A 22,658-nucleotide genomic window follows, 5' to 3' on the forward strand; every position below is an offset into this window, starting at 1 on the left:
CCACCCGTAGGCAGACTCATCCTCTCCAGAGATGAGTCCGATGAGGGTGGTGTCGTCCGCAAACTTCAGGAGATTGACGGACTGGTGACTGGAGGTGCAGCTGTTGGTGTACAGGGAGAAGAGTAGAAGAGAAAGAACACAGCCTTGAGTGGAGCCGGTGCTGATAGTCCGCGAGTCTGAGACGTGTTTCCCCAGCTTCACGTGCTGCTTCCTGTCAGACAGGAAACCTGTGATCCACCTGCAGGTGGGGTCAGGCACGTTCAGCTGGGAGAGCTTGTCCTGAAGAAGAGCCGGGATGATCGTGTTGAAGGCAGAGCTGAAGTCCACAAATAGGATCCTGGCATAGGATCCTGCGGAGTCCAGGTGCTGGAGGATGAAGTGTAGGGCCAAGTTGACGGCGTCGTCTACAGACCTGTTGGCTCTGTAGGCGAACTGCAGGGGGTCCAGCAGAGGCTCGGTGATGGATTTGAGGTGGGACAAGACCAGGCGTTCAAATGATTTCATGACCACAGAGGTCAGGGCGACGGGTCTGTAGTCATTTAATCCTGTGGGCCCTGGTTTTTTGGGGACGGGGGTGATGGTGGAGGCCTTGAAGCAGGCTGGCACGTGGCATGTCTCCAGTGAGGTTGAGTTGAGTGAGTTGTTGATGACCTGACTGATTTTGATGTGATTTTTTAGTTGGAAAGCTGAACAGTTTGTCCTCACCTGTGTCAGGTTCACTACCTCTTTTTCTTTTGAGATTGTTATATTATCAATTATGCTCTGATCATGGACTGGGCTTATAGTGCCAATATATTGCAACAACAGTGTATGCATGTATATTTTAGTATATGTCAATATACTTTATTTTCCTCAATTAAGTAAGTCCAACACTCTTAAGTTTGGCAAATATTTTATATTCAAAATATTTATTTTTTTATTGTTGACAAATCCCATGAAAAGACCAAAACCAATGTGTTACTGCAGAGCCCATTCATTCCTACTGAAGTCCTAAATCTTTAAAAAACACCTCATGATTATATATATTATTTATCTTTTTTGAGAAAAGGCTCAGTAATTTCCTAAAACAGTTGGACAGTGTAGTTTTTATCAAATGTTACTTAGGAAATTGGTATGTTAGGAAATTGTGCATTTGGGAACTATTTCCAGCAGAGGATTAATCCATGTTTAACTGGCTCAAACTAATTCTATGGAATTTTCTGTTCTATGGGAAATGTGATGATAGTGTAAATGTTGTTCAGTTCTTAAAGACTCAGCTCCAAGGCTCTGCAGTACTTCATGGATGAACAGTGGAAGTGCACCTGAGCCTGGTGAGTGCACCAATTTCTAGTATCAGTTCGAAAGAATGATTTAAGTTACTTGAGGTTACTTAAACTCAAATAAGCATATTAAATGCACAAATTAGTTATTCTTTATTTACAACAAAAAACATGAGGTCATTCTTACTATAGGTTGTGTGTGATCTCTCTCGCCACATGCTTCAGCCTTCCCTTTATCCAGAGCAAGTACTCTACCTTGTGCAGACATTGTCTGTATTTGTTAATAACACAAACTATCTGCAAAATTAGGTAGCCTACTTTGCAACACATTCTTCCATGGATATTCTGTATCATAGCAACCAAATCGTCTCAGCTGAAAAAACGCTCTAAAGTACTTTCAAGTACTTGCAGGGCCTTGTGGTTCTGTTCAGTGCTGTTTCTGCATCAGGCAGTGATGCCAGGATGCTCGATTGTGTAGTATCAGTATTTGAGGGGATACCCGGAATTTCCTCAAGCATTTGAGGTGAAACAACAGTCTCTGCCTTGCTTTTTTCACCACTGTGTCAGAATGCAGTGCACAGGTCAGGCCCCTGGTGATGTGGACACCAAGGTACGCCCACCCTCTCCACCTGTTGATATTAAGGGGGAAGTAGTTTCTTCACTGTTTCCCCAAAGTCCACTATCAGCTCTTTAGTCTTGCTGAAGTTCAGGAGTAGGTTGTCCTGACACCAGCAGTCAGGTCCTCTACTTCCTTCAGATAGACTTTGTCATTGTTATCTTTGATCAGGCCCACCACAGCTGTGTCATCAGCTGACTTGATGATGGTGTTAGATTTGAAAGTGGCTCCACAGTCATGTGTGTACAGGGAGTACAGCAGTGGGCACAAAATGCAGCTGTGGGGTGCTCCGGTGTTAAGGATGAGGATAAAAGAGGTGTGTCTGCCCACCCTCACCACCTGGGGTCTGACCGTCAGGAAGTCAAGGATTCACATGCACAGTGAGATGTTTAATCCCAGGTCGTTGAGCTTTGTGATGTGTCTAGAGGGAACTCCGGTGTTAAGCGCTGAACTGTAGTCGATGAACAGCAATCTCACATACCTTCCTTACTTGCCCAGGTGGTGTTGCGGTTGTGTGCTATGGCGTCATCCGTTGATTGATTGGGATGGTAGGCAAACTGTAGTGGGTCCAGTGTGCTGGGTAGTGAGGAGCAAATGTAATCCTTGACCAGTCGCTCAAAGCATTTCATAACTACAGAGGTGAGTGCCACTGGGTGATAGTCATTTTGGCAGACAAGTTTTGTTTTCTTGAGCACAGGAACAATGGTGAACTTCTTGAAGCATGTGGGTATGACAGACTGAGCCAGGGATAGGTCCTGCCGCTTTTTCAGTGTTCACACATTTGAAGGCCCTCCAGCCGTCATGCTTAGAAAGGGTGATAGATGTGAAAGGTGCACCCACCCATCTGTGCTTCAGATGTTTTTGCTTGTTGGCTGCCGATGACCTCAAAGCAAGCATAAAAGTTGTTTAGCTCATCCGGTAAAGGATGACGTCCTAGGCCAAGTAATGTGTCAAAAGAGAAAGTAGATGGGCAAGAAGAAAGAGGGAAGGAAGACCACAAACCAGAGAGGAGAAAATGAATGAAGGATAAATGGTAAATGATCTCACTTATATAGCGCCTTTCAACCTTCACGGTTCCCAAAGCGCTTTACAGCTAAGTCTCATTCACCCATTCACACACCAATGGTGACAGAGCTGCCATGCAAGGTGCTGGTCTCCATCGGGAGCAACTTAGGGTTCAGTGTCTTGCTCAAGGACACTTCGACATGACGGGGGCAGCCGGGGATCGAACCCCCAACCCGCTAACTACTGCGCCACCATGCCGCCCTGGATAGACATAATAGGAGAAAAATACAAAAATGGACACAAATTCAAAGGAAGACAGAGTAAGAAAAGCGTAATGTGTCACAGTGGATCAAAAAAACAGTAAAAAAGTAAGGGGGAAGAAGAAAGGGATGAATGAAAGAATAATAACATTAGAGATGAGTGAAAGAATTTGATGGAATTAAACAATAAATACACTACAGATAACATGTATTCAAGTGAGAAGACCTCCCCACACCTTGTGCTGTCAGAGCTCACAGGGGGGATTGAACTGGCATCTGAAAATCAATAGAAGCCATTTACCTCCACTTTAGATCCACACATCAATCACTGTAGTAAGGGATCCACAGCACAGCATATCTGAACCAAGAAGTGCCTGTGTGTGTTATCAAACACCAGCGCTCATGTCTTGTGCTACACAAAAACATACATACACACACACACACACTGTAAAAGTGTGAAAAGGATTCTTCTTCCAGAGCATTGTTCCTTTGTTGGGGAGATGCAGTACTCCACTTCAAGGGCCAAAAAGAGCTTTCATAAAATGGAAAAGCAATCTTATTGAAACTCCCTACCCTACTTGTTTTGTTGTAGAGGGTATGCACTGACATCACTTGTGCTACCAGTCCCCTGGTATCATAACAAACTCTGCCTGCTATAAATGGATAAACCTGTGTTCATTTAGTACATCAGAATCTACAATGCTCTCTGTGACTAACCAGAAATTACTGAAGAGGTCAAAACCTCCAACAACACCGACAAGTTCTTACTACATACTACCAGTGTTGCTGGAGTTTTTGACCTCTTGAGACTTTTCCCCTTCTCCAAGCACCTGGGAAGTGAGTGAAGTTATGCCAGAAATCCCTACTCTGCTTAACCAGAAATGACTGACATACAGTATATATGTACAGAAACAGTATGCTGTGTATACATATACATTTATTATTTATTGTTTATAGGGATCCCCATTCCATACATTGGCTGAGTACATAAAACAAAGGGTGCATCATGGTGTCGATAGATTGCTCAAACAACAACAGGACTTCAGCTGTGTGTTCCTTGCCTTCAGCATAAAAGCAGAGACTTTTAACATATGTATTCAATACAATAACAAAGGGCCCTGAAAGTGCCTTTACAATGCGGCGACATTCTGAAACTTAAACTGTTTTTGCACAAAACATACTTATTTACATATCTAGCACAACTCTACTATATTAAGTTGAAGACATTTTCAGCTTTTAGTAAATGTTTCTATCATGGTTAGTCACATCCCCTTACAAGGTGCCGCTCTGTTTTATTTGGCCTTCAGCAATCTTTTCTATCTGAATCTGTTTGTGCAATTGACTGTACAGCATCCCATTACCATCTTCCATCTTTTCTCCATGGTGAATGTATGCTGGCAGATGCTGACTGTTGCATGTTTGTCACTTGCAGGGGATGTCCCTTCATCTATAGTTTGTACCTTGAAATCCAAACGTTGAATATTGCTTTGGGGCTTTAGTTGGGCTTAAGGTGCACTAAAATATAACTACATAAAACATGTAGACATGGATATTAGTGTAAAGATTGATACACTCAAGTTGAAATTTTTGAGCGAGTTGTATGACTCCACTGCATCACTTTATCAGTACAGAGACAAAGGAGAGGAAATATGAGAATCAACTTCCTGAGTTCCTGAAATCACAATCACTGTGTCTGAGCTGTCTGAGCTGTCTCTCTCTCTCTCTCTCTCTCTCTCTCTCTCTCTCACACACACACACACACACATCTATACTGTCAGTCAGAATAGGATGTCATTGTTTGTGGTGAATAAACACTGACTGCAAAAAAAAGTTCAATGCTCATATTTGATCAAATCCAGCCAATCTGAGTGCTGAAGTTGGAGGAAAGGAACAAAAAAGTGCTTTGTGTTGTATTTGAATGCAGCTTTCAGCTCACAGGCTTCTGTAGCCACATGTGAAAGTGGGTTCTAAAACATCAGCAGTAAGCTGGGAGAAATGTTTTGGGAAGTGGGGGCACTCATCATGTACATTTTAATTCCTCTTGACCTCATCTCAGCCTTTAACACAGTGGACCACAATGTCTTAATCAGCCGTCTTCATCTCTGATCCGTCCAACAGCTGCTTCTCCGTTATGCTTGGGGATGCCTCCTCTTCCCATGCTCCTCTCTTTTGGGATCTATTCTGGGTCTCCTCTTATTTACTATGTACATGCTACCTCTGGGGCAAATCATGCCTAGACCTAGAACAACGTGGATGACATGCAACTTTGTCCCGATAAATCCAGGTACCACCAATGTTTCCTGTATTATGTCCTTGCCTTGCTGAAATTAAGAGTTGGATGTCCAAAAATGTTGTGCCAATTGAATGCCTCCAAATCAGAAATAACTGTTATCATCCTAGCAATATTAACAATCTCTCATCTAGTCTGGGTGCCGTATCTAATGTTAAAAAAGAGGCCCTTAATCTAGGTGTATTTTGTGACTCAGCAATCAAGATCAGGTCATCCCTGTCATTCATAGATTCAGAGAAGGTCATCCATGCTTTTATCTCCTCCAGACTCGACGATTGCAACGCATTAAACTCTGGTATCAGCAGGCGAAACATCCAGTACAGATTGCCACTGATACAAAACGCTGCTGCCAGGCTATTAACACCTTCTAAGAGAACTGACCACACCAAACAGATCCTTGCTGCCCTTCACTGGTTACCTGTCAGATTAATTTTTTCAAGATCAATTGATTTGAAGATATGACTTGCCAACTTTGTTCTGAAAGATGTTATAGTACCAACTTCAACCTCAAACCTGGGTCATCTACACCAGTTGGCAATTTCCCACATTTCCCAGAATGCCTGATGAGATGGTGGTTCTCTGAACATCAACAGTATATTATGTTTAAGTGAAAACAACACCAACATGCACCATGCTATTGGTGATATTCACAAAGATCAGGGAGGGAGCATAGACTGAATAAAAGAAGTGGACGTAGCCTCTGTTAGTTTGTTGACTACCGTTTTGAAGCCTTGAGTTTGGCATTTTGGCCTTTGCCATCTTGTTTATTTGGAACCAGAAGTGACCATATTTGGATGAGAGGGTGGAGCTGGGGATCTGAGATCCCGAAGACAATATGCAATCAGGAAAATGAACATCATGTTGTAGTGAAGAAGACTTAAAACTAGCTAGATAAACTCATTCGTAAAATGTTTACTGAGGTAATAAATCAAGTGAGAAGTAGGGTTTCTCATAGACGTCTATATAATCGGACTACTTTTTGCAACCAGTGGAGTCACCCCCTGCTGGCCATTAGAACGAATGCAGGTTTAAGGCACTTCGGCATTGGCTTCACTTTTCAAACCCGGAGGTTGGTGCTTGGGAGGGAAACTGGGATTATTCTGCAAGCTGCAATGTATTCTGGTCTTGGTCTGGTCTTGAGGCTGCTGTCAGTGGAGAAACTGGTATGTGTGATGGATTTCTTTCTGGATAATCACTTTCACACATTTATAGCCTTGGGCATCCCTGAGGTGAGCACAGTGCTGTTCTACTCTTCATTTACAACCTGTGGCCTAAAATACTGAAAACTACGGGGTTGACTCAGCCCCACCACTCGTACCGTTACAGTAACAAATGTACTTAATGTATAGCTGGTTAAATAAAATGTCAAGAGGTGGAAAATTAACTTTTCTCAGTTCAGTTCAAAACCCATTGTATTTAACTTTATATATCATTCAAAATTCTACCACAACAATTCAGACTTGAGAGAGGTGACAATGTATATGACTGCAAGCATTGTTATTATTGTGTAACCCTTACTCTTACTCATCCTGTTCATATCATCTAATCATTCTTAATTCTACCCCTATGAGGGCATTTTGACAAAAATGCCAGGCCTCGTCAGAATTGTGTCTTACTTGTGAGACTTGTGGTCCAGGATGTTATGGTCCAGGTCGATGTGGTTGATGAGTCTCCTGATGTAAAGAGATGTCATGTCTTTGGTTACAGACAGCAGACTTTGGCAAAACTTCAGGCCCATCTCCTGCATCTCCCTGGTTCCTGTCTGCAGGCCCTGCACACACACAGTTAAAAATAATTGTACTTATTTATAATCCAAAGAGAAGCTTATGCACACATGTAAACATAGGCAATGACTCAAACTCGCGCATTTTTTAGTAGAACCAGAGCTGTGTGAAGAAAAAATAGACTGATAATTGGAGGTGTATGAACGAATCCCAATCAATGAATCTTTAACCTGAGGCGACTACAATGAATCACCATTATCACTGACAGAATCAGTGGCTTCTAGCAGTGGAGCTCCTCACTGATGACAGAGAGTGCCATTGTCAGCTCTGCCATGATTCACAGTTGGTTACTTTCTTGTTAAAAATCATAATCTGATAACTCAGTCGTAAATAACAGGCTGCTGAGCTATTAATTTATGCAGTGTTTGTAGAGGCTTGTTTTGTACTGAACTAAACGTGACAACTTGGACCACAAACACACTGAACGTACTACTGAACTGAAGACAGTCAGAATCTGCGCTGAACGCCGGGCTGTATGAATCTAACTTCCTGTCACACCATTCTGTGTTGCTCCGATTGTATCATGTCCTCTAACACTACATGGCTCTGCTAAACCTTTTTAGACCTGCCGCTGACAGCAGTACTTACAGCCCTACGGTGTGAAACTCTTCTGTTTACTCTTTCAGTAAAGACTTGCCCACAGATAAAGCATTCATCAGGCTCAAACAAACAATTTACGGCACGTCTGTGCAGTTAATAGAGTTTGGTGGAATCAACATGGGACCTCACAGGAATTTCCTTTCATGTTCTTAATGCACAAATTCAGGCCGCACATTAATGCAATTGATAGATAAAGATGTTAAAAAAACACCATCAAATATTTAAAAATGTTTCGGACCAATCAATATAGACTGAGAGACATGTATATAGTGCAACATTTGCATGTCAAAGCACCAGCGTTATATACTTTTTCCAGTATATTTCAACCTGATGTATTTCTCACCACTATTGAGTGAGCTAACCTTGCACTCTCCACCTCTGTTGTAGAGATTTTGGAAAACAGGACTCGCACAAAACAGCGTATATTGGGGTGAGCTGCAGCAGCCTCCTACAGCTACAAACCGGACTTTTACACAAATCATTTGAAACGAAAGGAAACACAGAAAGCTGCCGTTTGGAACAGTCACTATAGGCTTCAATATCCAGGGCAACTAACCGGCTTTTTCTTACCATGGTAATTTTGGATCATAGTGGGTCCAGGAAAATGTATAGCCGGTTGCTAGTGTTTATTGCAGCTGGGTCACACATATTGCAATCCCTCACAAAATGCATAGATACTGATGATTTGTTATAATTTTCACTGTCCTTTTGAAAATGTCTCATGTTCAAAAAATGCAGTTGATTTAGCTTACATCTTACCACAGAGAAAACATACCACTCTGTGTTAATTCTGCTGCATCCCTTATATTTATAGGGTATTACCTTTTACTGAGAGTCTCTTTTTTTTCACCCTCAAGAGAGGTGCAATCTACACCTTCCATTAAATTATGTAACGTGATTTGCATTATCTCTTCAATGCCCATCCCCCCTTTTCTTTCACTTTTTCTGTTTTCATATTTAGTTGACTTTGTCGCCATCCACTGCTCCCTTCCTCTTCCTCTCCTTCTACCTTTCTCAACTCACCCTTTCCAGTAAGTGACATGCAGCTCAATGGTCTGCATGTAAAATGACACAATGATTACTGTGTGTGTTTGTGTGTGTGCGGGAGACTGTGTAAGTCTATGCGTGGCTGGTTGTGTGTTTCTTGTCTCCATAGGTGTACTATTTCCCATGAGGTTTCTAATATATATCGACCAAAACAGGCAGCAGATGTGTGTGTGTGTGTGTGTGTGTGTGTGTATGTGTGTGTATGTCCCTCATACTATGTGTGTGAGTGTGTGAGAAAGATGGCTGTTCAATAATTTAAAGAGCAGGAAAGGTTTACATGTGCAGCATAAATAGAGACGCTGCCTGTTTGCCTTGGAAACAAAATCAATGTGTGTGTGTGTGTGAGTGTGTGTATGTATCCTCACGCACATTTGTGTATATGTGCCAGAGCAAGTGATTCCAATTACTTATTACATCAATACAGCTAAGTGTTACCTCCCCTGACTTTCTCCATGTAGAATTTTGTCCATGAGTTGAATGTCAAACAATACAGAGCATGGATGCTGGGTTAGTAATGTCAACCACAGCTGATCCCAGGTCATTTTGGAGGATTTCTGGTTGTCATGTATTTATTTGGTTTTAGTTTGTCTTTAGCCCACCACCATATTTTGTTTTCAGTGTTTTTTTAAACATTTAAAATATTTTTTGTTAAAGATTGCATCAAACTGTGATAACAGACACTCTATTTTAAAAGGGTTCAGAACTTGACGAACCCCGTTAAATAGACGTGTTGCAAATGTTGTCAACAACAACATTAAAGCTACAAGAACCCCAGATGTAACTGTGTGCTGTGTGCATCTAATTCCATGGGCTATGATGACTGTGTAAGGACTTTGGAAGTTTATTCTTGAACTTGGAAACGGCACAAACTCCATTTGCTGAGGACGACTGTTACTGAACAGAACATTTACTGATGGGCCGAGCAGCTGCTGCTGCTGTTATTGCTGTCAGGTGAACCGCTGTCAACTGCTATTGTTTTATGTTAAAATTTATGTTCTTATACTAATGAATAGTCATTAGTTCATCTGGTTATATCTATTCCACCAAGGAACCTAGGTTTTTAATATCGAACACACACCGCACACTTACAGTGTTTTGTGTGACTTTTGATATCTTTTCATTTTTTTCCCTCCATGATGGAGCAAGAGACAAGCTTTTTAGAACTTTTCCTGATTTCAAGCCTACAGAGGGTGGGTGGTTGACTCACGGCATAGGTTTTGAGTATGTACATGACATATGATGATACATTTATAACTGCTGACTCATTTGAAAGTCTTCAAAAAAAAAAAAAACCCCGAAAAGCAAGCAGGCTAGCTAAAGCTTTATTTATGCTTGCGCAAGCAGGCCGCTGTCGAAAAACCAAACTAAATGACGTGTTCCATCTGTTTGTCTGTCAATCAATCTCTTCCGCTCCATTTCAGTACTTCTTCTTGCTACTTGGGCAGTGTTGCCAGGTTGGTTCAAAAATGTAATTATTAGCCAGAAAATAATATCTATATTGAAAAAAATCAGAAAAACGTCTGCACCGTCAGGTGACCATCAGGTCAAAGTTTTGTTAACCCACCCAAGCTAATTTTTACCGATATAATCCTACAGCCACCTGAATGGGCAACAATTTGGCAACATTTCTTGGGTGGAAAATTTTTTGCCCCAGATCCAGTTATTTTCTGGTGCATTCTCAACCAATCAGGGGCCACGGGGAAAGCCGAACATATTACACATACCGCCGTCCGGCGGAGATAACTGTGCCCTTCGGCACACAGACAAAGACTGTGGGCAGCACTTTTTTATTAGTCATCGCACGTTTCTGTTATTATGTATGATTTACGTGAAAGTAACAACTTAAATGTATATATACACAACACAACAATAACATTAATGATTTTTCATTAAAATATGTATTTCACAATTGGAATTGCAGGAGGGGCGGTGCCCCAACGCCCTTAATGGACCACACACTCCTGTATGTGGTTGTGTATATGATATATTACGGTCACTGTTTTACGAGTCAAGAACTTAGTAGCAACTTCCAGAACTGAGACTGAATGAATCAGTTGGTTTTAGTTTTCCCTTCTTTAAGGTGGCTCCCCGAGGTGAATTTAATGAGTTAAATTCTGTTATTTAGTATTGATTATTTCTGACTTCTGCCAAAGCTGAGTGCAATCACTTTACTCCATCCTTTGTACTAATGGATGTGTTAACAATGCATATTTTTGGTGCCCCTTTGAAGTTTACTAATTATCGTCACTGCCTTTATTAAGTGGTATTAATGCTCCAACTGTTAGTGCATATGGGTTTGCAATAAAAATCTACAAATCTGATAACTTTTAAAAGGGTTAAATGTTTTTGCAAGCCACCACTATATGTACCATTTAATGTATTTGTAAAGTACTGTTAAATTGTGCGCCGTATTGTAGGTAGCACTGTGATTGGTGAGAATGCATGTTTGATTACACCCACCCTATGACAGCTCTGCTACAGATTTATCGTCAACTCTGTCAAGCATGGGGTCTGGGACTGAAATTATTAATGTAATGGGTGGTATAAGTGTGGCATTCTGAACACCTCCACCTGCCCTACAGGCAAAGCGAAGAGGCTCTAGATGGCCTGCCTCACTGTCTGCCACACACAAACGGACAGTTTTATTACAAAGGAGGCGACAGCTACAGCATTTTTTAGTTTCCATATTTTAGGAACTGTTGTAAATTTGAGTGACCATGTAAACATTCCACAACATCTGGGAATCTGGAATCTTTAACTACTGATATACAGTACAGACACAAGTATTATTATTCAATCACAGTTTCAAAGTAAAGATAGTTGAAATCAACAATTTCTCAGTGGAAGTAAAAGGATTCAAAGAAATTAGTCTTTTATTGCACTTATCAGGTAAACCTCTCTACTCCATGCCATTCAAGATTTGAGGCCATAGTCATTAAAGAGAAATCATGAATCTATTACTGTTTGGGTCTTTTATGATAACATTGTACACAGAGTAATTCAGTTGTTTAGATCTGGGAACATGGCGACATCGCAATGACTAAGTCAAACTGGTCTGACTGGTTAAAAACAAACCAACAGTTTTTATCTAAAGTACTTTATTTGGAGGACAAACTGAAAGTGATGCAGCTGAAATGCCACTAAGAATCCCTCATTGCACTACAGTAACGTCAAAGTTGAACACAACTGTTATGAAAGCAGAGCTATCTTTTACATTTGGACTCTCCACTCCAGGTCTGCCTTTGATGCTTACTCTATAATAAAACAACCACCCCCAGCTTTCTGAGACATGCATTCATGAGTTTGAAGTCAATTCCAAGCTGTCTCAACACATCTGTCATACGTGTGAAGAGGTTCCGTCCCTGCTGATGCAACAGGAATGTGACACCAATGCAACCCAATATGTGGATGCTGTCGGGTTCAAATGTTGTTCATTTTGATGTCTCTCTAAACGTTGAAAGGCATAATGTACCGTAAGCCTGACAGATTGCATTTTCCTCCTCCGTTTTGCTCTTTTTCTCTCATGACTATCATCATACTGTGATTACCAGCTGGGCCATAATTATTCTGTGCTTCTGCTCTTACACTGTAAAGTACTGAAGGCTCGTTATAGCTCTGGTTTTATGGGCTCTAAGCAGTAGGTGATTTGTTCATTTTTAACAGGAGGGCCCAATAGGACCTCCCCACCTACTTTCCTTGTGCCTTTTTTTTTTCCAGAGGGAAGCCTATTTTTTTGCCTCTTGTACTGACTTTTAAGGGCATTTACTAAACTCTGAAATATTACATTATATTGTCAAATAAACACTCAATTTGCGGCACAAAGATTTGTTTTATTTGAAAAAAAATAAGTTAGCACGGCAAAAAAAAAGCCTATGGCTACTTTATATTATACTGCAGGATTATCATATAGGCCTAGCCTAATTCTGCTATTAGGCTAAATATATTCTTTTATGAATGTGGACATTTTAATAATGCTTATTTTTCAAAACACACACATACACCATAGTTTTGACGGAATACACTTTATCTGTATTTTGGGATCTGATGGCGGTCAGTGCAGGCGCATTTCCTCAGTCACATTACCTGCTCCACTCCCTGGTTACACCAAACATCTACAGTAAAAACTACATCTGTAGTCATGCCTCCCCTAAAATATGTTGTTACGGAGCTGGCTTGGTCTGACAGAAGGGCGGGACTGAAATAAAAAGGCGCAAGTACAAATCTGCCTGCTACTTCAGCACCACAGACAGCAGCACGGATTCATCAATACACAACACAGTTAGGCTGCTGATGTTTCAGAACCATGGCCAGGGCCACAGATTGTAACTAGCACAAACCTCAGTCAGATAAAGGATCAATGAGTCAGGCAGACTAGACTAAATAACACCTCTGCCCTGGCACTCTCTGCTGCACGTGGATGGCGAACAAGGGGGATGCATTATGGTCATTTTGCTAACAAGGTGGGTGGCTAACCCCCCCCATATCGTTTACTGTCTATAAGTACAGGTTAGAACTGGTGACTGGAGGCTGAGTGATCAACCCAGGGCTTAATTACACTCTGCAACACAATGATGTTCAAGTGTCTGTTGCCTGTTGCTGTAAAATGCAGGTTGATGTGTGACGGGGGGGATACTTACCAAGGATTTATGGCCCACACTGAGGATTAAAGACTAAAGATTAGAGACCAAAGCCAGGTCAAAACAGTGACCGAGAGAGAGAAACACAAATTAAAAGAGGCTTTATAAAGTTACTTTACATGAGCTCACACACCACAAGATAAAAGAGCAGCAAGTCAACAACCTGCTTTTTGTTTTTTTCACACAATTTCACATTTGTTTCCTGCAGAGGCCTCCTGCTTGAATATGTGCTTTTCATCCGAATGAGATCCAACTAAGATTTACCTCCAGCTGCTGAGACTCGCTGAGAATAAAGGAAATGTATATTTCATTTCTTGGTAAATTTTCTTTGTTTTGTTTTTATACAAAATAACACATGGCCTAAATATGAAATATTGTTCACAATTATACAGTCACACACACACATGCACACACCTTGTATATTCCCTGGTCGCAACCATTGTAAGTACTCTCCATGGTGTAACTCCTCAGCACACCCATTTCCCTCCAGACAACCACCCTGGCAGTGGCAGAGCGAGACTTCTCCACCTGACAAGTTCAAATCAGAAAGTTTTAACATCACACTAATTGCTTTGTGTCTTTATTGTAAACAAATTAAAAATACAGGTCAAACACATAATAATAATCCATATAATAAAAACTATAACAATAACAGCTACTTGTTATGAATCTGTGTACCTTCGTCTCAATCAACTTCCTACTCTGAAAACATTTGGAAAATGAAAAAACAAGCCGTTTATAAGATGTTCCTTCCTTATTACACGAAAAATCCAATTTCCATTACAACAAAATGCAGAATTATCTTTGTTATCAAAAAGGGTCTCGGGGTTGTGGACTGACGAGGAGACTGGCGTTGCTTGACATTGCCCACGGTCTTAACGAGATGCATTCATATTTATCAAATTGGTCCTATGAACAACCGTTGGAAAGAGCAAGCTCTCTTCTGTTAAGCCGCCTATACTGTGCTCCCATCTTAATGCTTGCCCCCCCCACACACACACTGTGAAGCACTGCTATGTATGAGCATTTATTTTCCACTGTCAAGATGACTAAAGATGACTGCAGACTGCAACCTGAAAGGTTGATCCAAGCTTTCTTCTCTGCTCCGCTTGACTGTAAAATAGTTGTTGTATTGTCAACATGGCATGGCATAACCCCTAAAACGCTCTACTTAATTCTATGGTCAGGGAATGATATTGTTAATGGTTGGACCTTTCCGTTTTGGCAGATATGTCTGATGAGATTGAATGAACTATGGATATCGATTAGGTTATATATTGTAAGCAAATATTGGCTGTCGAAAGGATCAGTGGCCATGTGAGGACATTTATTATATTCAGTAAACGTTTCCAAAAACCATAGCCTATATTCTGTTAATATGTAGGCTAGTCTACAAGGTTTTTATACTTGCGACCGGAAAGGTTTTCCACCTGAGAGGATAATTATTGTTAGCAGCTTTTGTCAGTGGGCATATTTTCAACTAAATAATCAATAACGGACTGTGCATTGCCAGACGTATTCCACACTTATTCTATTAGAGTAACAGAGCAAGAAAACTCTCCTCTGAAATTTCAACATCATTATTAGCTGTTCTTAATAATGTTGAAGGGTTGAGGTTAATATAAATACACTAGATAGGGTTGCTTATCAAGAAAAAAGAAACCTGCGAATTCAAAAACTGAATTTCGAGCTTTTTACTAGAAATTATATTTTGTGTCAGAAAATACTTTTATATCCATTTTTTTCCAATTCCAAATATGCCATTTTTAACCCATTTTCCGATTTCCGGTTTCAGAATAGGAAATCAATTGAGATGAAGGTACACTGATTGTTATGATAATGGTCAAAGACAATTTAGGCAAATATGTGATAATGATTTAGATAATGTAAAGTATTATTATCATTATTCTAATCAGTGTTTATTACCAAGTAGTTGCAGCTGTTGAAAGAAAAGGCTGGTGCAATACGATCCAAGGTCTTTGGGATGGTCTGGAGAAAGAAGGAGACAACTGTTACGTCCCACCCTTAGGCGGCCCTACAGGACGAACAAAAACTCGACCACCGACCCAATCAACCACTGTGAGACACCTTTAAAAACAACGAAAGCCAAGGGATTTATTATGGAAAGACATACACAACCAAAAGGCACAAAGGCAAAACATAAGATACACAAAAATCCCAGGCTGGAGTCTATGGTTTCAGGGCTTTAAGTGCAACTGTTGCAAGTCCACCACTGGGACACAAAGAGAGGACCACACAGCATTTAAACTGTGTGTGTGTCAGTTAGGGTTAGTCTTACCCTATATCCAGGGTCCTCTTTCAATCCTACAGTGTCAACAGCAGAGCCAGACTGCCAGAGAGTCTCCTTAACACTGCAGCCATACAGGAACACGTTCTTCTTTCTAGAGTGGCCGTGGTAGTCACAGAAAACCTGGAAGACACGCACAGGGAGAGAAATGGAGCTTTAAACATCCACACCAAGGCTCCAAACAAATTTAACTAATCATGAAGGTTTAAGGAGCAATTTTTGAAATTTGAGAAGCATCTCAAACAGACTCCCCAGGTGTATGATCTGAGAGGATATTTAGACTGGAAAATGATACCTGGAACATGTGTTCTGGGAAAGAGACTAGCTGCAATAAACTCTTTGAATGTGGAACTCAAAACCTGATAGGTAGAGATTTTGTGATTGGAACTGCTGATGAGCTGAACAGCCTTGTTTGATCCTAACAAGATACATCACATAAACTTTCTTACCTTGGCTAACCTGAGGTGAGTTTAAGGTTGATTATCTAAGGTAAGATAAGATAATCCTTTATTGATCCCCCAGAGGGGAAATTCAGATATTATATAACATGATTATACTGTTTTTTACAGCTCTCTGGTCTTGCTGATATTGAGCATCAGGCGATTGCTGTTGCACCATGTGACGTAGCTCTCTGTCAGTCCTCTGTACTCCTCCTTGTTGTCTTTGTTGATACATCCAACAATGGAGGAGGCGTCTGAAAACTTTTGAAGGTGGCAAGAACCAGAGTTGAAATGGAAGTCGGAGGTGTGAAGAGGAATGGTGCAAGTTCCAGTTCCTGGAGGTGCACCGGTGTTGCTTATCATAACCTCACATGTACAGCCATCCACTCTGACATACTGAGGCCAGCCAGTGAAGTAGTCCATGATCCAGGATGCAGTGTCAGGGTGCAGATGCGCTCCCAGAAGCTTTTCCCTTAGAAGGCAGGGCTGGATGGTGTTGAAAGCACTGGAGAGGTCAAGCCAGTCAACTCCCCTTCCACCTGGCTGGTGGTAAGGGTGGGCCCATTCCACCCCACTTTTGAACTGTTCTGCCCCAGTTTCCTCTTGGGCTCCTTTTGGACAGTCAGGAAATCCTCACGATCACTTGTCATGAAGGCCCTCTTCTTCCTGTTGAGAAGGTCTTCGATTTCTTTATTAATCCACATTTTATTGTGTGTAGATGTTACTTTACGCAAACGTTCCAAATCGGAATCACATGTCTAACAGCCTTTGTTAGCTCCATTTGGTCCTTGTCGAACTTCCATGGCTAGAATGCTAGTACTAGTAGTATAACTTTGCAGGTGGAAATGTCTGGTAAAAAAAAAAAATATATATACTGCTAAATACTCCAACTTCAACAGTTCCCACCATGAGCAAGCACTTGGCGACAGTGGCAAGGAAGAATTTCTCCTTTTAACAAGCAGAAACCTTGAACAGAACTGGACCCTAGGTGGGCGGTCATCTGCCTCGACTGACTGAAAACAGTTGGCTGTGGACGTTGTCACTTTGTTGATTCATCTCATTCATTAAGGTAGTATTCAAAGCTGCACACACACTAAGATAATACTTCATTCACCAATGAAGGTACGTACTAGACATTGGGTACATAAAAGATCTTTTCGGATCAACACAATGACAGGAAGAAACAATTCTGTCTCCAGTCATCTTAGGAATCACAGTGCAGCGCTGTATTTGTCACTCATTACACCTGTGTGCTAGTGAGGTGTGCAAACAGCTGTTCAGTGAACTGCAAACGTTTGCCCTTGATGCATTGGGTTTCACACATTCAAATGCGTCATATGAACATGAACATTTTTTCCAAAGTGAACCTGTTCAAAACAAAGCCACGAAACTGGGCTCATCACTGACATGCTTTATGGGCTCTTGCACACATCAGTGAGTGAGAGTGTGATGCAGGTGGATATACCACATTTAAGCACTATGCTGCACTCCTTGACAGCATCAAACCTCTACCGTAAAAGGACTGGCCCATCAGCATCTGGCACAACGGCAGAGGATGTAGCAGCCATAGACAGCGACTTGGAGGTGAAGCTTGAACTTTCCCACTGAATTATGCTGGGTTGAAGTCAAGTTGTTTTGATTAACTAGTAAGCCCAGTTATTTATTTAATTAGTTTAGCTTATGCCTTAACTGTTTTCATGCAGAATATGAACAGGCTTCCAATCGTGCTGTTGTGTCATTTAATTTTGTAATAGTGGGCTATTAAAAAAAGACTGATGGACTTATGATCACATAGCCCCTTCCATGGATCATAGCTACATCAACTTGCTTTACCAAAAAAAACCTCCGAAGTGGGTAGATTTGTAGGCATGTAAAAAAGTTAAATATGTGTTTTTTAAAATTACACATTTATTTGTTCTTGTGGTTATGACCCGCGTAGGATAGTTTTCCTCAAAATACTATAAATGTATGCCTCTGATATGGTAGTGTAACATTTCTATATGAAAACAGGAAAACACACAGTTATTTTCCTTTTTTGACACCCACAGAAAAACAAAAAAATTTGACCCCTTTTTTGTTTTAATTCCCGTTTCTGAAACGAAAATCAAATTAACAAAAGATACACAGACCCCTATGGGATACTTTTGGCAGACATTATGATTGAAGCTGTGCCATTCTGAGCAGCATGTTTTTTCAAATGTAAATATTCTGGTTGAGAAAACGTTAACAAGTCCATCTTAAAGTGCTTGTGTTTTTCACTCTATGTTAGTCTACAGCAACAGTTGGCAATTAATTATGTGAATTAGCCTCAACCTCGCCACTGTAATTTAGAACAATTAAATGAGACAATCAAGGTCAATTCATTATAGGGCTTTCTCATTAAATCCTAATTATATTACATTTCAGTTTCAGCGAGACACATGCAAACACACAAACGGTGCTTACACCATGCACGTATGCACTGCCACACAAGCTCACACAGCACACATTCTCACACCTTTCAGCTTTGTTTGCTAAACAATGGGCTGCAGGTATTGTGAGGGAAAATTGAAATAATCTGGCATTCATTTTGCTGTTAATTAGATTCCCATTGATTTGAAAACCTACTCTATTCTCATTCATTCTGTGATATAAAAAAAATCAGGAAACAACAGAGTGATTGCTGGGATAGGCTCAGATTAGAATTAGATGGAAAGAAAGACTGGGTCTGACTTTTAGACTTTTAGTCTTGTTTTTGAACATTTTCTGATCTACAACTTAAAAAGGTAAAAGATAAAGTTAATACATAAAGCTAACAAGTTAGAGGAGAGCATATGCATCTCACCAGCGGAGTTCGTCCTATACTGTTGAGGTAGTAGAGGAAGCCCTTGGTGTGGTAGATGGTTGGACTGAGGACAGGGTCTGGTTTACACCATTGCCGGTTCAGATCCTCGCTGTTCAGATCACAGCGATTCCTGAGGAGACACACAGAAGAAGATCATTTTTTAGTAAAAGTTTGTTTTTTAGGGTATGATGCGTCACTTGCTTTTCTGGGCTGTAGGTTTGCTACAAACACAATCCAGATGAGCTGACAGTGGGTACTTTTTGGTGCAAAACCCTCCAGCAACTGGAAGGTTCCAATAACAGAGAAGGAAGTGCCATGCAAAGTACACTCAATAAAGACAACCACTGAATATAATGAGACTGTATAAAAAAATCATGGTCAGTGACATGCCTTAAATGTTATGTTAAGGTTAGCCAACCGTTTGAACACTTTAATTCTAATTTTAACTTATATAGCGCTTTTCAGGATGGGAAGATGGAGCGTTGATTGGAGTTTTTAGTCAGGTAAGAGCCGTTTATTGCAGTTTGAAGGACCTCTAACCTCCAAAATGCCATCAAGGTAAGCACCGCCTTTTTCCTATTCCCTTCCTGCCATATAAAATCACAGTTGGGGTGTGACTGCATTGGCTTACAGTGCAGCATGGTGCACGTACAGTATCTGTGATTGAGAGGAATATGTATATTTAGTGAATCCTTCTACTTCCCTTCAGTTGGTGAAGTCCTCCAACTTGCTCTACAGACCAACCCCTTGTGCACATAGAAAATATTCAGTGACTCCTATAAAACGATACCGATACCAATCCGATACCTTTTTCCTCTCTTAACTAACAAATCTAAAAACTAACAACTCTACTCCCCTAAAGGAAGAAATACAAAGCCCACAACATGACTCAGTTATGGTACACATGGCATCTTAAGGCACCCACAACTGAAACTCGAGGCAATTTCACCTGATATCAAGTTAGCTGCATTGAAAAAAATATATATCTAAGGGTCGAAACAGTGCAAGCTCTAAAGTTTCTTTCACATGTAACCTCTGGGGTTGAAGTATATGTAAAAGTGCAAGTGTTACTGTGAATTGGATCGGCACATCCCTACTGGTAATGGAGCTAAATATAACATATACATAACATAACATATTTCTTAGACAATTGGCATCTTAACCCGAGAGTGGCATTAGATGAAACCTCATAGTGTGCAAACTGAAAGGGCTTTATTATCTAGAGATATTTAATGGGAATCCAGCCATTAGATTTAGGGATCCCTTCTCATTGAACAAAGCGTTGGACAAGAAAACCTTTCTTTGTGATGGTGGTGTAGGAGAAAGGTATCATCCTTTGGGGACTATGGATGTTGTGGATATCTTGCTCTGTAGCAAAGTGCTGAATGGACGGACAGAGGGACCATCTCCACACAGCCCACCACAAAGAATGCAGAAAACACAGAGACAATGTCCTCGTTAATGTGTTAATCATAACACATAGCAGCCAGACAGGACTGCAATACATGAGACCAATGGGGAGACCCAGGGTTTGCACTCCCTTTCAAAATGGGGTTCCTGGGCAAGACCCCAATGCTCTACTACAGTGATAAATGTATTTCAGAAGGGTGGACACCTGTGTGAGTGTATGTGATGCGTGACAGAGCATCCCCAATCTTCCTCCTCAGAGAGTCTGACTAATCATGTGAAACAGCATTCTGCTTGCATTGAAATTGTGTGTGAGCATGTGTGAGCGTGTGTGTGCGTGTGTGTGTAATGTATCAGCCTGCCAAAGCTATCTTCTCCTTGGGGGAGGGTGGGAGAGCGGGGCAGCATAAAAAGTCTCAATTCTCTCTGCTCACATCCAGAGCCACATATAGCTTGCTCACTGCACTTTTAAATGGCAGACACACTACCAAACTGGAAAAGATGACAAACACATTTCTATGGGTACATGCACACACAAATAATTATATATATGCATATATGTGTGTGTGTGTGTGTGTGTGTGTGTGTGTGTGTGTGTGTGTTAATCTTATTTGGTAGTGTATTATGTGTGTCAGTTGGCAGCTTGACTGAGCTGATCTAAGAGTGATCAATCAAAGCAAATAAGCTGTAAAACTATTCAAACCAAGTGCGTGAAGTTAAATTAATGACTCCCACACAAGAGATGAACACCTGGGCAATTAACCAATAAAGTAAAGAGTCCTTAAAGGGAAACAACATTCACTTTTACAATTCCCCTTGTTTTGGCAGGGACTTCAGTTAATTCATCTACAACTACTACATCTGCAATCAGGACTTTCTCCTCAAATCACCTTTTAGTGAAATGACAGAGCAGGGTTTAGGTAATGCTCTTTAGTTTAGGTTTGAATATACAGGATAGCAAAACACCACAGAGAACTGTTCTAGAGCAATGCGAAACACAACATAAAATGGAATGGTACTCAAGATAATGACGAACTGTGGCTGTAACGTGACAGACAGTTCACGGTCCCACCACAGACGAAGCTGTGGCAGACGTTTTTCCACAATATGTTGATTTTAAAGTTGGTCAACTTATGGCAACCTGTGCAGCTGCATCAATCTCATGAAAGCTTGTATCCACTTTGGGGCTGTCCCTAACTGGGGTGATACATGTCAAAAAGACTAAAAAATGCACATAGTGTTTTCTTGATTGACAAATACACAATTACAAATAATATTATTACTAATGTTGTTGTTGTCACTGCTGCTGTTATTCTACTGTATGATTGGGTGATTCTGGTTGAAAACTAAGCTACCACTGAATGAGTGATGAAATCACTGCCTTCTGTTCTGGCCATCATTTCCTTCCTCCTGTCTTCTGTCTTTGTGCATGAATGAACGCATGTTGCTGTTTTTGTCACAATGTAGGTGATTTACTCAGCAGTTAAGGCAGGTTTGTATATTTGCCAAAGAATAAGGTTATGGGGCTGGTTGTAGGATCTTGTGTTCTGACTGTGTGTGTGGTGTGCATTAAGAGTTGGAAAAATGTTCAGTGATTCTATAATTTCTACTATGAAACATGTCCGTACTACAGAAACAGTTTATTACTGGTTATATCACGTTGCATTATCTTACATATCACCATAAAAAGCTTATTGTTGGCTGTGCTAAGGTTAATGAAGCTTCGTTAATGGACACAGTTTACAGTGACAGTAGTCTGACTCACCAGTCTTTCCCAAACTCAGGGTCGCCAATTGGCATAGTAAAATGCATCACAACGCTATGATATGTAAATTGATTTTCCGAATCAAAATAGAAGAAGACCGTTCTTTTTTGCTACGCTGGTCTGTTAAGCTCAGATGCTGTGTTCACCGACTGTTTTCTTGCTGTTTCCTGTGCAAAGAAGAGGCTTTCAAGAGAAGTAAGAAGAAGATTAGTAAATCAGAGAGTGTTTGTTTGTGTAGCATTTGAATTGTTTGTTTCGTGTGTCTGTTGTCCCTAATGTGGATTAGGCAGCAATGTGCATTTATTCAATATTGTTTTGACGGCGGAAGAGTCAGTAATGTGTGTGTTACATTTATATTACTTAAGTGTGTGTGACAGTTTCCATGCCGAAATGCTGTGTGTGTGCGTGTGTGTGCA

The 22,658-nt window shown here is 40.8% G+C and overlaps 1 protein-coding gene across 1 annotated transcript in view; it reads right to left on the bottom strand.

The window, feature by feature from the left end:
- LOC139286364 (cytosolic carboxypeptidase 4-like) overlaps nucleotides 1-22,658 on the bottom strand; it is a 149,651-nt gene that overhangs the window by 17,971 nt on the left and 109,022 nt on the right. The window contains exons 22-26 of the mRNA XM_070907120.1: nucleotides 19,071-19,200; nucleotides 15,798-15,929; nucleotides 15,425-15,487; nucleotides 13,913-14,026; nucleotides 7,047-7,201 (exon numbers count right to left, since the gene is read on the bottom strand). Of these exons, the coding sequence (XP_070763221.1) occupies nucleotides 7,047-7,201; nucleotides 13,913-14,026; nucleotides 15,425-15,487; nucleotides 15,798-15,929; nucleotides 19,071-19,200 (594 nt within the window). The remainder of the gene's footprint in view (nucleotides 1-7,046; nucleotides 7,202-13,912; nucleotides 14,027-15,424; nucleotides 15,488-15,797; nucleotides 15,930-19,070; nucleotides 19,201-22,658) is intronic.

Source organism: Enoplosus armatus, chromosome 6 (assembly GCF_043641665.1).
Source record: "Enoplosus armatus isolate fEnoArm2 chromosome 6, fEnoArm2.hap1, whole genome shotgun sequence".
Lineage (NCBI taxonomy): Eukaryota > Metazoa > Chordata > Actinopteri > Centrarchiformes > Enoplosidae > Enoplosus > Enoplosus armatus.